Here is a 14378-nt window from a genome sequence, read left to right on the forward strand (position 1 = left end):
ATTATAAAATCATATGCAATAATCATCCAAAGAGTTAATTGCCGTATATACATGAAAAATGCAAACGAAAAAATTCATAATATCAATTAGTAACTACGCTTCAATCTCAAACCTGTTAAATTAATTATACAAATCACATATATGAATTTAATATTCAAATAATATCTTATAGTCAAGACAAATCTTATATTGGACCATCCACTTCATGAAAGGGCAATGTTCCAATTAATATCCACTTAAAAAAAAAAAATACTGAAAGATTCCTTTTTTTATTTTAAATAAATTTATGCAGTCCACAGATGATATATAGTTGCTACCATTACATATATAGTTTATTTTTGTCTATATTCTGCTGGCCCTTTTCCATTTTTGCCAATTTTTTATATAAGAAAAAGACTTTTATTAATTTTTAATTTTCATCCTAATACTACTTCACAAAAATTGATGAGCTACAAAAGAGCCGTGGCTTATCTTGCTGCCCCCCCTTTTTAAAAAAATAATTAATAATATAGTCCAAATACTTATAAGGTAAAGTTGTCCTTCGTCTCCCACCAAGTTATATATTTGCAAGTTGTCTCGAAAAAAGTCTATTTAAGTTATTGTCAATCAAGGGTGGATTTAGAGAGTTGCCAAGATGTTTACCAAACTGTCTCAACAAAAAAAAAAAAATATTTAAGATCTTTTTTTGTGTGTGCATAGATATAGATTTTGAATCGTATGAATACAAAATTAATTGTTGGTTTAGTAATTTAAGGGGTTTAAAATTTATCTTGAAATTTCAAGTGCAAACTCCTTGCAATATATATATATATATATATATATATTATTTTTTTTAATTTTTTATTTATTTATTATTTTTTTCTTCTTTTCATTCTTTAATGAAAAATCTAAATCCGTTTAAGATGCACATTCTTTTTAATTTTACTAATAGAAATGATGAATTGCTTGCACGCTTTACCAAGTAAGAGGGAGGTTCTTAGGCCGAAGAATCACTAACTCGAAAGGGGCAATTATACTTTTCAACTTTATGATTTTGATTGGATTATATCTCCGTTAATAAAATGGTGTATATTACCTCGTTGTTTAACAAATGATATATATATATATATATATCTTCGATGTCTAAAAAATGCTAAAATCATTTTTGCATATTTTGGTTATCCATAAATATCTTCAATTGTAGTGTTTGATCCAATTTACGCGCACCTCTACTAATTCCACATGAATCTATTAAAAAAATCATCTAGTATTTTTTATTTGTAGAATATAAACTCTCTGAGACCTTCATGATTCTCAAACCACTTTATATTATCTATTCTAGCTACCATTTTAATTAATTTTAATGCTAAAAGAAATTCAACTCTAACTACTATTTTAATTAATTTTAATGCTAAAAAAAATCATCAAAAACACACTCCTATTTGGTTAATAAATTAACATAATTTAATACTCCATATTTTAATATTTTCTTTTACTCATCAATCAAACATCCAAAAATATCCAATGAAAAAGTGACTTTATTCATACAAATCACAATATAATACTGTTTATAAAACTCCATAGTCCTTGTATACTACTAATAGACAAGTGAAAGTGATAACGCCAGGATTGTAGCAGAGTGATGAATACTCTATTTAATCCAAATCTTCATAAATACAAAATTCTCTTCGTTAAAAAGTATTTTATCCCCAGTGTTAACTGCATTTAATCGTACTGCAACACGGATTACGAAAAGAAGGAAAAGAGGAGGGCCATTATGTTAGAAATGGAAATAAGGGGTGTTTGTGTAATTTACAGAAACTGTCCAAAGTCATACCATATATATATATATATATATATAGATCATGAATCTCTGTTATAACTTCCATAAAATCAAAACCAATTTTGCGAAAGTTAAAGATTTGCGCGGGAAGCAGTTTCTAAATTTGTAAGTCACTTCACATTCTTCATTTTTTGTGTGTTTCGGTTACGGATTCAGTTGAACTCAATAGTTTTTTGTCCAAATTTTGTGTTTGTATTTAAATAAATCATTTGAATATGTAGAAAATATTAGCTTAGAACTTAAAAGACTAGAATCTCGAACCTATAAACTTTAAATTCTGACTCCGCCTCTGTCAGTTATAGTTTCATCATCCTTAGATTGCTTTTATGGTCCAATTTATAAGAAGTGTAAAATTTTTGAATTTAGTTTATTTGGATCTTCTAGAAAGAAATATAATGGAATAGATGTATGGAGGATCCATATAATTGATTGTAGTTAATTCACGATTGAGACGTAGTTGATTGATTGTGGGAAAATGTTCTTTTCTATTTAGTTACTTGCATAAAGAGGCAAAATTTGAGCTATTAGTTGTAGTTGCAGCTAAAATGCGCGACGATTTGCATCAATGATTGATAAATTTTCAGATGGTCATTCAACTTGTAGTTATTATCTCATAAAGTCACTTTTTTCTTTAATGAAGAAAGTGACTTTCTAAGTTAATAACTATTAATTGAGTGACCAAATCAACCCGAGGAATGAAAGAATAAGTTGTGCACCAGACTTACTCTTTGTTAGAAAATGCCAATTTTCGGGTGCCACAAATTTACTTCTTGCAATTTGTGTCCTATGTGAATCTGATAATTTTGTGCCCTACGTGGCATCTACGTGTATTATGTCACGTAGGACATGTGTGTCTATTTGTTCATATTCTTTAGTGACTTTACTGTTGCAAAAAATTAGTTTTTGTGTTTTTGGTGAGTGCGTATAGGTGTAATTAACCTCTCGAAATATCTTATTGTTTTCGAATTATTAACTTGAAAAAGAGATTTATGGTGTTTGTTTTTGCGGTTGAATCCTGTTAAATTGGATCATTATCTCATCTAAAAGCTTAAGTTGTTATACTTTTATTTACTTCATTATGTCTTCAACAAATCCGAGCTTGAGAAAAAGGACATGATTAGTGTTTAGTTACTTTATTGCCTAATCTTTCGATGCAGGAGGGCTTGCTTGTTTGAGGTTGTAGAAGAGTATTTACTATGAACATTCAAGAATTGTTTTTGCTGGCGTTAATGCCTGTTCTGAAAACGCTGTTGATTGCGGTTGTTGGCTTATATCTTGCCTTGGATCATGTGAGTATTTTGACTGCAGAAGGACGGCACCATCTGAACAATGTAAGTTAACAAGAGACTGCTTATCCTAATCCTAATCCTCCTTGCGCGTATGAAATTTCAAATGAAAGATTATGCAATCAGATATTATTGTATACTATCTGTGTGTCTTCTCGTGTGGATGCTCAAACGTTCTGCTTTCGTCAGAGTTATTATTTCTGCAAATATGTTAGATTATCTGCTTGTGTCACTCAGAAATATATATGTGTGAATTAGTAGTCTCCTATAAGCTATGTTGCTCGGGAAGTCCAAAAATGTTGTGTCAAATCCTCTAAAAATGCGCTTGACACATAGTTGTCAACATTTTTGAAAAGTCCTAGCAACATTTAAGCATGAAACTGAAAGACGGGTGGCTATATGTAGCATCTTTCTCTTATCTTTCATGACAAACAAATATTTAACTGGCTCGAAGAGAAAATGAAAACCGGAAAACAGAAAAGGGGAAAGAAGAAGCAGAGTAGTTTTGTCGTCTAACCGACCTTGCAAGGACTAAAGAGGGTCTTGTGTTTTTTTTTATTTTAATTTTGGGCAGCTTGTATTCTACGTCTTCTTTCCATCACTTTGTGCTAGTGGTCTCATCAGTTCAAGTACAGCAACGGGAATATTTTCTTTGTAGGTGCATTCTTGTCTCTCCACCTTTCTTTTAAATGCATTTTTACATTTTCCTTAGTTTTCAACATTTCTTGTGTTTCAAGTACAGGTGGTTCGTCCCCGTGAGTATTCTTATTACCTTTCTTGTTGGATCAGCTCTCGGGTGGATACTTGTCAAAATCACTAGAACGCCTCAGCATTTGCACGGCCTTGTTATTGGCTGTTGCGCGGGAGGTAGATAAACAGCATTTTGTCGTTTTCCTTTAGTACTCTAACTTTTCCATCTTCAAACACAAATTGTTTCTTCACCACTCAGCAATATCAGCTTAAGATTTTGGGTAAACTAAGATCAAACAAACTAGCTTTTCGGGCCAACAAATTGAACCTACATAATCATAGTATCACGGACCAATCTTCTTGCCTCTCTAAATGAAATATACAGAACAAGAGAAAGGTGCCATCTCGGAAATCTAGTTGCTTTTATGTTCTTTGTGAGACATGGCCCTTGAACCTACCTCAACTCCGAAAACCAGCTCATTAGGAGGATTGCCCCAAGTCCATATAAGTAGACCATCAGTACATTTCCCAACCAATGTGGCTCTAACCCACTCTAACACCCCGTACGCCCAGACTGCCAACTGGAGCATCAACAATATAACATGGGCCCTAGACGGATTTGACTCTGATACCATGTAATTGAATAGGAAGAACTTGTCTGTAAATAATTAAAGAAGAATTCTGCTTCCTAAATATATGGCTATGTACATTACTAAGAATAAAGTCTATATACATTCCGTAACATCCTTTAATGGATTTTCCTAAAACTTTTCAAGTTTTTCTTCTGAAGTCAATATTCATACTCATGAGTTACTGAAAAATGATCATGACAGGAAACATGGGGAACTTGCCTGTCATTATCATCCCAGCCATCTGTGCCGAGAAAAACAATCCGTTTGGAGATTCATCTACATGCTCGATAAATGGGATGGGCTACGTATCTCTCTCTATGGGGGTATTGAATACGACTTCATTCTATACGTGCTAAAACATAAACAATTTCTGTCTTGGATGTGATGACCTTTAGCTTGGTTTTATTGTCCTGTTTCCAGATAGGAGCTATTGGCATTTGGTCGTATGTATATAATATCATACGGGCATATGGAAAAAGGGATGATGGGGATGTCTCAGCCTACTCCAAATTAAGAGAAAATAGTCACACTGAAACGTCAAAACGAGCCTTGGATAGTACTACACAAACATTGCTACCAAGTAGCAATTCGAAAGGTGATGAAGTTTCAGCTGAGCTTATTTACCAAAGATCCATGGACGAAACCAAGGTATTTTCTTCATTTTATCTCATGCACCATGACACGGATATTGTATAGGCGAAAATAACTGCATCATTTTAAACTTCATTAAAATTAAGGAGAAACTTCTCTTGGGACGAAGTTTTTTCCGTGCACTTAATCAGCATATAACCGTTCTGTGAGAATTAATCAGTGATATCAAACTTATTTCTATCGTAACTTCATGTTATCAGAAATGATGACGGTTAAATATGTACGATCACATTGACTTTAAGTAGTACTTTAGCATTTTACAAGTTAATGGTGCTAATGGATTTACTGGCTAACGTTTGCTTGCTTGAGTAACATGGTTAAATAACAAGGTGTGACAAAAGAAATGGTTTCTTCCTGTGTTGCTCGGACTCTCTGAAAAAGTCGATGAGTGAGTGTCAGATCCTCCAACTGTTTTGGAGAGTCCGTGTAACATAGATCAGTAACGTGTTTAAATATCTTAACTTCTCTTTTCTTTCGTCTGGTTTATATATATATGTGTGTGTGTGTTGAAATATCTACTAAATATGAATAAATAATAGATTCTGAACCTCTGCTGGTATGGTGTTTCATGTAATCGTTTTTGTAATCAATAATAACAATTGTAGTTTGTTCCACTAATTTTCATCAAGATTTATCCTCATTTATTACTTTTAAGTTGTTTGATGTTTCCAAAAATCAAATATAAACACTTCACAACTCGAAATAACAGGTCTCGATACCTACTATCATTGAGAAGAAGGTGAAGTTGTTGGCGGAATATATCGACCTGAGTGTTCTTTTCAGACCACCTACAGTTGCAACGGTATGACGACAATGGTGCTTAACTGCTTAGTTATTACAATGTCGTCCCAATTAGGTTCATGGATGCATGTTTGTTCAGTTCTTTCCTTATACGTGGCTTATTGTTTCTTGTAGGTTATTGGCATTATCATTGCTTCAATCTCTCCCATCCAAAATTTCATGGTTGGCTCTGGTGCTCCACTTCGTTTCGTTGAGAGTTCTGTTGTTTTGCTAGGGTATGATTCCTCATGCAAATAATTTTTTTCTTCCTAATGCTACTTGAGTTACTTGTAGGAGGGTATCATATATCATGTTGCCTAAATCCTCATAGCCCTTCATCAACAAAAATTAATAATTTATACATATTAAATAGATTTCTTCAGACAAATACAGAGTTTGAACCAAAGTTACTGTATTCAACCGAACTCATACCTAAGCCCATACCCTTGTCCCAACGAATCCCTAATGTAACAACAACAACAACATATCCAGTGTAATCTGCCACATGTAGGGTCTTTGGAGGGTATAGTGCACATACACCTTGCCCCCGGCCCACCTCGTGGAGGTAGAGAGTTTGTTTCTGAAAGACTCTCAGCTCTAAAGGCAAACTCAACCATGGCCTAGCATGTTGAGCATTTCCATCATTACTCTCTTGGTTCTCAACGCGGCCATTTGGTTACACGATTTTATCTACTGCAGGGAGGCAGCAATTCCATCCATGACTATTATAATGGGCGCGAATCTTCTAAGAGGTAAGTATTATATCAAACTTACTATCCTATACAATTGTATATCGTTCGAAATCCACTGCATTGATCTGTAACATCATTTCAACTACTTTATACGTAATCGTTCAGGTTTCAAGCGATCAGGAGTGGGAATCTGGCTTCTTTTCGGGATCATTGTTGTTCGATTCGTTATCTTGCCTATCATCGGTGTGGCTGTTATTACAGTTGCAAAAAATCTAGGCCTGGTGGGAACAGATCCTTTATATCACTTTGTTCTTCTGCTTCAATACGCAGTTCCACCTGCAATGGCTATAGGTAAAGTTCACTTGTAATGATCCCTCATTTCATCTCAAGTTTTAATCAACTATGTCGCTTAGACTCTTCAAAAATACTTTGTTGGATCCTCCAAAAATGTGAGATCGATGAGCGAAGTGACGAACATATGACGTTCGTTAAACAATGAGATTCCTCATTGATCTCTAAATATACCCCTCAACTTTGTGATTTAGAGTGGATATATATACCTCTTGTTAGAAAAATAATGCATACACTCCATCGTCTAACAAATGGTGCATATTTAACTCTTTTGTCAATTGAGCTATATTTATTGAATTAGAAAAAGATAATCCTAAAACTACTTTGTTCAGACTCTTCAAAAATACTGTATGGTGTGTGTCGGATCCTCCGAAAACTTTGAGATTAATGAGTGAAAGTTTTTGCAGGTACCATCACACAGTTGTTTGAAATTGGTGAAACTGAATGTTCTGTTATCATGTTCTGGAATTATGCTGTGGCAGCAGTTGCTCTGACCCTTTGGTCCACATACTTCATGTATATTTTGTCCTGATCAGTACTTTTTATCCGACGGGAGCCTTGACGCAACGTTAAGTGTTGTTGTCGTGTTACCAGGAGGTCATATATATTTAAGTTGCGGAAACAATTTCTTACTGAAATGCAAATGTTATATTGTGTAAAACGGATTATATGTCTTTTCTAAGCTCTGAGTATAGCGGAAGCTTAATGGATTGGATTGTCATTCTTTTGGTTGATTTGTAAAAATACATATATATATTCATGGACAAAATATAAGTATTGTGTTGATTGACTTGAGCATAATGAATAAATGTGGTGATGATTTATTTGTTAAAGGAATTATATAGGAAAAGGCAAAAAAATGCAATAAATAAAATAAATGTAACAAAAAAACTAATTATAGTTTGAAATAATTACATATTGTTTCACTAATTAATAATTTCATATTATATTTTAAGTCAGATACATATATTTTTTTCACCATGAAATAGGGAGCAAGGCGAGCGAGATAAATGCAAATCATTCCAGATACATATTGTATCTGAAATACTAGAAACATTTTGAAATACAGATAAATAAGGAGAGAATTGAGTGAGATAGGAGAGAGGCGAGCGAGAAAGGGGATAGGAGAGAGTCAGATACAAGTGAATCCACTTAGATATAGACATATAGTGTATCTGGTACAAATTACTTCTAATTTTGACCACTTGTATCTGAAATACATGTATCTAGATCCGCTGAATATATGTATCCAAAGTTCAAATTCCGGTAAAATTTATTATATTGAAAACTCGCGGGAAGTAATTTACTTCTTAACCAGAGGGATTTGTGTTGTTTATGAACTTAAAACAACAATAAAAACAACATTCTGAATATTAAAGTAATCAAATATCTGGCTCACTGGCTCAAATCATTAATTTATCCACTTTTGAAATTTAGCAATATTTGCAACTTGCATACTAACTTTTTTAAAAGTTTGTTAAATAGCTATCATTGTGTTATGCCAAAGTTTCTAATCCATCATTAGGTAAAGATTAAGAAAATATTAAATTAGAAGAAAGTGAAGATGTGAATTAGTATCAGCTAATTACATTTACAATATGAACAATAAAAAGTCTTTGGTCCACCTTACAACTCTATATTAATAGTGTCTTCACTTTATACTACTAAAAATTACTTTCGAATAATTATTTTCTCCAGTAATGATTCGATTATTTATTAATAATTTAATTCATTTTGATTTGTTCAATTCAATTCAACTAAAAAATGTGTTGATTTGGATTAAATATGTAATTCAGATTGATCCATGAAAAACCTTATTAAAATATTATTTTATTTTATTTTAAAAAAAAGATATTTTTGGTTCGATATGTTTTTTTTTCTTTTTCTTTATATAAATATGTTGTCCATCTTGAATCTTGATTCAGATGATCCCAATTCAAGTAATGAATCAATTTATTATTAATTAATATATTTTAACTCATCTTAATTCAGTCTAACTCGCTTATTTGATGCGTCGATAAGAAATGCACCAAAAATCATCTTAATGTTTGACTCTATGCTCTATAATTTCAACAACCAAGACATATGTTCAATTGATGTACTTATTATACATGTCCTTTCTTGTATCATTATATTGCACTATTTATTTATTAAAGGCTTGTAAATCGTGGAAACTACTTTAATTTTCTTTTGCTTAAAAGTCAAAGTATTTTTTTTTTAAAAAAAGGTTTATTTCTCTTTTTTTCTATCACTTCCTTTTGATTTTTTATTTTCCTTCTTCTAATTATTTTCTAGGTTTCAAATTAATAATCAATAGAAGTGGAATCTTTGATGTCTATAGGCAGTAGTACTCTTCTTAGAAGGTGATTGTCCAAGATGCTCATTAATTTTGTAACACTTTTTTGGTAAAGTTATGGTAATACTTATTTTGTATTATCTTTTTATTGAAGAAAACTCTTTTTTTCTTACGTGAGGAGTATGATTCTTTTTTCTTTTTTATGATTTAAGTATGTAGTTTTTTTAAAAAATAATGTATGATGGTGAGCCTCGAGTTAGGATCTTTGTCTGCTTAGATATCATATTAAAGTGTGTGATGTGATTATCTTATTTAAAATTTAAATTGTCAAGAAAGTCCGGTGCTTAAGCTTCCGCTAAGCGCAAGGTTTGGATGGAAGGATCGAAACACAAGGATCTATTATATGCTACTTTATCCTACATTTTTTGCAAAAACGCTATCTCCATATAGGTCAAACCCATGACCCTCTTGGCAATATGACAATGATTTTACCAATTACGTCAAGACTCTATATTTTATTTATTTAATTAAGTAAAAAATAAAAAAAATTAACAACTTTATATTATATAATTCCCCATGTGGTCCATCTGAGATGAACAAATTAAAAGAAGATTTCTTCAGTCGATTTTTTCTTTAATAGTGACTTTACTTTATATAAAAAAGAAATAGTAAAGTTTCCCTTGATCAATTGCGTAAATTTGATTAAGACATAGAACCAATTAATCTCCTCCTACTTTTTGACTATTGGTGAGTTTGGTAAGGAGGAAAAAAAAAATTAATTTTTTTTTATATGTTTAATTGATCAAAATATTTTGGTAGAAAATTAAGTTATGTAAAACTGAACGAATAAATGACTTAGTAAGAAAAAACAAGTTTCACAAGTGACATTCTAAATGTATTATCTCCTCTCTATCCACCTAATGCCTCAATCTCAAATCCGTATTCATCCCACCTCTTCCGCCCCTGAACCTCTACTCTCGTTTCCCATTCCGTCATAGTATTTTGTTAAAATACATATAAATATTTGACATAATATATAACCTAACCCTTAACTTAGCTTCAGCTGGTAACTATGACCTTTAACTTTGAGTGTGCACAAGTAGACACTTGAACTTGTAAAAAAATGAACGAGCACAAGTAGACACTTGAACTTGTAAAAAAATGAACGAATAGACTCGTCCTACATGACGTCCTAGTGTCCTACGTGTACTATACCACGTAGGACGCGTGTGTCTACCTGTACACACCCAAAGTTGGAGGACATAACTATCAACCGAAGCCAAGTTAAAGGGCATATATATTTATGTATTATGCCTAAATATTTTTGGGATAAATATTTTCTTGCTTACTCATCAAACATTGATAAATAAGGAATAAATTAAACTCATTTTTTTCTCAAGAATCATTTTCTATTTTCCTACGTACCAAACATACCCTATGTTTTGACTAATTTTATATAGATACCACTTAACTAATTGATGTAATACTTATCTCTTATATAATGTACTGTGTTAACCAAATGTCAAAGCAAAACTTGGCCCAAAATAAAAAAGGACCAAAGAAAGAGAGACAGAGATAGAGAAAACAACTAAACAAATAGCATATTAAAAAGAGCAACTTTCACATATAGCAAACACAAAATTCATAATTGTATGTTATAGCAAAGTTTGCATAATTACGCTCCATAGCAAACATAAATATGTATATTTCTCTATACATATACAAAAGAAAGCAATTGTATAATCTGCTTTGGTATACATATACGAAAAGATCAATTGTATAAAGTGAGAGAGGCGAGTGAGCGAGCGAGATTTGGGAGAGTGGCGAGCGAGATCTGGGAGAGGGGAGAGAGGAGAATGAAAATATATGTATATATACAATTTTCATGCATTTTATACATTTGCGTTTTTGTATAAAGTGAGAGAGGCTAGTGAGAGAGCGAGATCTGGGAGAGGGGAACAAAAATATATGTATATATACAATTTTCTCTCGCTTTATACAAACACAAACACATTTTATACAATTTGCGTTTTTTTGTATAAAGTGAGAGAGGCGAGTGAGAGAGCGAGATCTGGGAGAGTGGCGAGCGAGATCTGGGAGAGGGGAGAGAGGGGAACGAAAATATATGTATATATACAATTTTCTCGCGCTTTATACAAACACAAACGCACTTTATACACTTGCGTTTGTATAAAAAATGAGAGAGGCGAGGGAGAGAACGAGAGTGGCGAGCGAGATTCACCAGGAGAGAGGTGAAATAACAACAGTTTACTATGAGGTACAATTAAATCAAACTATATTTATAGCATTTAATTTGAATTAATAGTTTGCTATTATATACAATTTTCCCTATTAAAAATTCACTTTATAAAAGGTATAAATAATTTTTTAAAATTCACTTTACAATAGGTATAAAATTTATTAAAAATTCAATAATACCGTAAAGTTTAGAAGAAAAATTTGAACTTTACATAATTATCTATTTGATTTTTTTTAAAAAAGGGAAAACCTGATAGGGACTAAGAAAAGGAGACGAATATAGCTAAACAGCTGCAGCAGAAAGAACGAAAAGTCAAAAGTCAAGGTGCATAGCAGTCTTTTCAAGAATAGGGGAGTACAAAATAAGGGGTTTGCAAGATAAAAGAGAGTCCGCTGGAACTACGGACAAGGATATTTTACTCAATTCCCCTCTTACTATTTTGAAAAGCGGAATAAAATGAAATTCCACCAGTGTGTATGTAAGACAACCAACATTCTCTATGTTCAATTGGGCAAGCCAGAGCAAGGCCTTTTTTGAATAAGCCAATTCATTTTGGACCCTGCAGATCCACTCTTTTTCCTATTCAAAGCTCTAGTTCAAGGCAGGGCAGGATGGGACTCACGGGGGTTGGGGGGAGCCTTCCCCCAGGGAAAGCCTAATAAGACTGCTGAGTCATCGGACTTATCCACCAAGGGATTCGTGAAATTTCTGTGGATTGCGTTGGGGGAAATCGACCAAAGCTAGGCAGATAGATAGACTCCTTTCCCGCTGCTAAGGGAGAGCAAGAATGAAAAGGTCTGATATACCCCTCAACTTTGTCATTTAGAGTTGATATGCCCCTCGTTATAAAAGTGGCTCATATATATCCCTACTGTTACACAAATGACTCACATATACCCTTTTCCTCTAACGGAAGTGAAGAAATTAATTTTAGTTTAAATTTTTTAATTATTTTAAAAAAATATAATCTCATATGGGTATATTTAATCTTCCTCAAACATATATTATTATTTTTGACTTTTTTTTGTTTCAATGACTAATTTAGATTTATTATTTTGATGGTCAAATTTATTTAAGTTTTGTTAATATTCTTGTAAAATTTATTATAGATGACCCAATTTTTTTCTTCAAATATAAAAATTAAATTATATCCGAAAAAAATAGTTTTAAATTTTTTTCTTTACACTAAGGAATGAAAGAAAAAATAAAATAAGAATAAGAAACTCAAATAATAATAATCAAAAAGTCAAAAAAATAATTGTCCAAAAAATTAAAATAAACCTTGAAATTTGCTAGAAAATCATATATACCCCTAAATAATTTTTTTTAAAAATCAAAAGTAAAAAATATAACTTAAAAACTATTTTTTTCACTTGTGTTAAATGAAGAGTATACGTGAGCTCATTTTGTAACGATAGAGGTATATGTGAGCCGTTTGTATAACGGTAAAAGTATAAATGAGCCACTTTCATAACGAGGGGCATATCAGCTCTAAATAGCAAAGTTGAGGAGTATATCATGCTCTTTTCAAAAAAAAAAATGGGTGCATTTTTTCAATAACTATAAAATATGCCGTGAATGGTGACTTCTGCTTCGTGTAAAGTGAACTTTATGAACTTGAGTGAAGTGTAATAATTAATTGTTTAATAAACTTAATGAGAGGTTTCTATTTCAAGCTTTGTTAGGTAGAAAATTGTTATTTATTAAAGAGCGATTTATTTTTAATATGAGATTTTTAAAAATAAAGTCAAATTTAAATGAAAATTAATATGAATATCGGGTGAAAAAAAATATATATATTAAAGCTATATGTCCAAAAGAAAAATATTGGCAGTGTGAAGAAAAGAAAATAATGCATTTTCCCCCAAATCTACATAGTTTTCAACTCAAATTAACTAAACAAATAAAGTCCTTTCACTTTCTCTTCTTTTTCCCTGTTTCTCAAACAATAACAAATAAAGGGCTAATAATATTTTTCGTTCCCTAATTATTAAAAAAAATTAATTTTAATTTTGTAATATTGACCATGTATATTTGATTTTTAATTAGTGAAAATGTGCCTTTTTGATCCGTTTTCTTGTGAATATTCATTAATTTCGAGAATTATTAACTGTTCCATTATTTATTCACTAAGTTTGTATTCCATATTTGGAAGTAGTATACTTCTAAAAATAGTTCATATACGACATATTTCCTACATAATGAGACCAAAAATTTATATTTCAATTAGAAGGATCAATTAAAATTTGTTAATACTATAAAGTGTACTTACCAAAAAGTCCATCGCCTAAAAGGTTATTTCATAACCGACTCATGTTGTCGAAGTGAGGGAACGTTCAATCACTTAAATTTAAGGAGAGATGACTTGATTGGTTTGTATTAGGCTCTAAAAAGGTTTTCTTCGAGCGAACGATTTTCTATTTTTTTATATTGTATGTTCAAAACAATATTGTTAGCTGATTGAGATGGATTAATTTTCATTATCGTGCCTCCTCTTTCTACCAATGATGATGGAGCATTGCTTAATATGAGTTTTCTTATGCCCCAGAAATAATTGAGGAATCAAAAATATTATTATCCAAGAATAAATAAAATTAAAAAAGACAGCCAAAAAGATAAGAAAAGTAATTTGAAGGTTTTTATGGAGTACATTATTATTATGCCAGTTCATACTTTATTTTCTCCTTTTTATTTCTTTAAATACAAGTTACTCCAAATTAATCAACATCCTTGTGGTCCATATGGAATTTTATTATACCTAAAAGAATTAATTAATTAGCTCAGCATGTCATGATGCATGATCAATATACACACTAATAAAAGAAACCTAATCCTACTATTTACAATACACATACCTTTTTGTACAATTGAAAGCTACTTTTATTAATTTATTTGTTAATTTATGTAATCCTTTTGTC

The 14378-nt window shown here is 31.6% G+C and overlaps 2 protein-coding genes across 4 annotated transcripts in view; both read left to right on the plus strand.

Annotated features, from left to right (window-relative positions):
* LOC125858581 (HMG1/2-like protein) overlaps window positions 1–14378 on the plus strand; it is a 377596-nt gene that overhangs the window by 320243 nt on the left and 42975 nt on the right. The gene's annotated exons all lie outside the window — the stretch shown is intronic.
* Window positions 2993–7469, plus strand: LOC125858558 (protein PIN-LIKES 3-like). Its single transcript, XM_049538369.1, has 10 exons — window positions 2993–3153; window positions 3683–3762; window positions 3851–3975; window positions 4632–4753; window positions 4851–5078; window positions 5791–5883; window positions 5997–6097; window positions 6561–6613; window positions 6719–6904; window positions 7312–7469. The coding sequence occupies exons 1-10, from the start codon at window positions 3019–3021 to the stop codon at window positions 7434–7436; spliced, it is 1248 nt and encodes a 415-aa protein (XP_049394326.1). The 5' UTR covers window positions 2993–3018; the 3' UTR covers window positions 7437–7469.

Source organism: Solanum stenotomum, chromosome 3 (assembly GCF_019186545.1).
Source record: "Solanum stenotomum isolate F172 chromosome 3, ASM1918654v1, whole genome shotgun sequence".
NCBI lineage: Eukaryota > Viridiplantae > Streptophyta > Magnoliopsida > Solanales > Solanaceae > Solanum > Solanum stenotomum.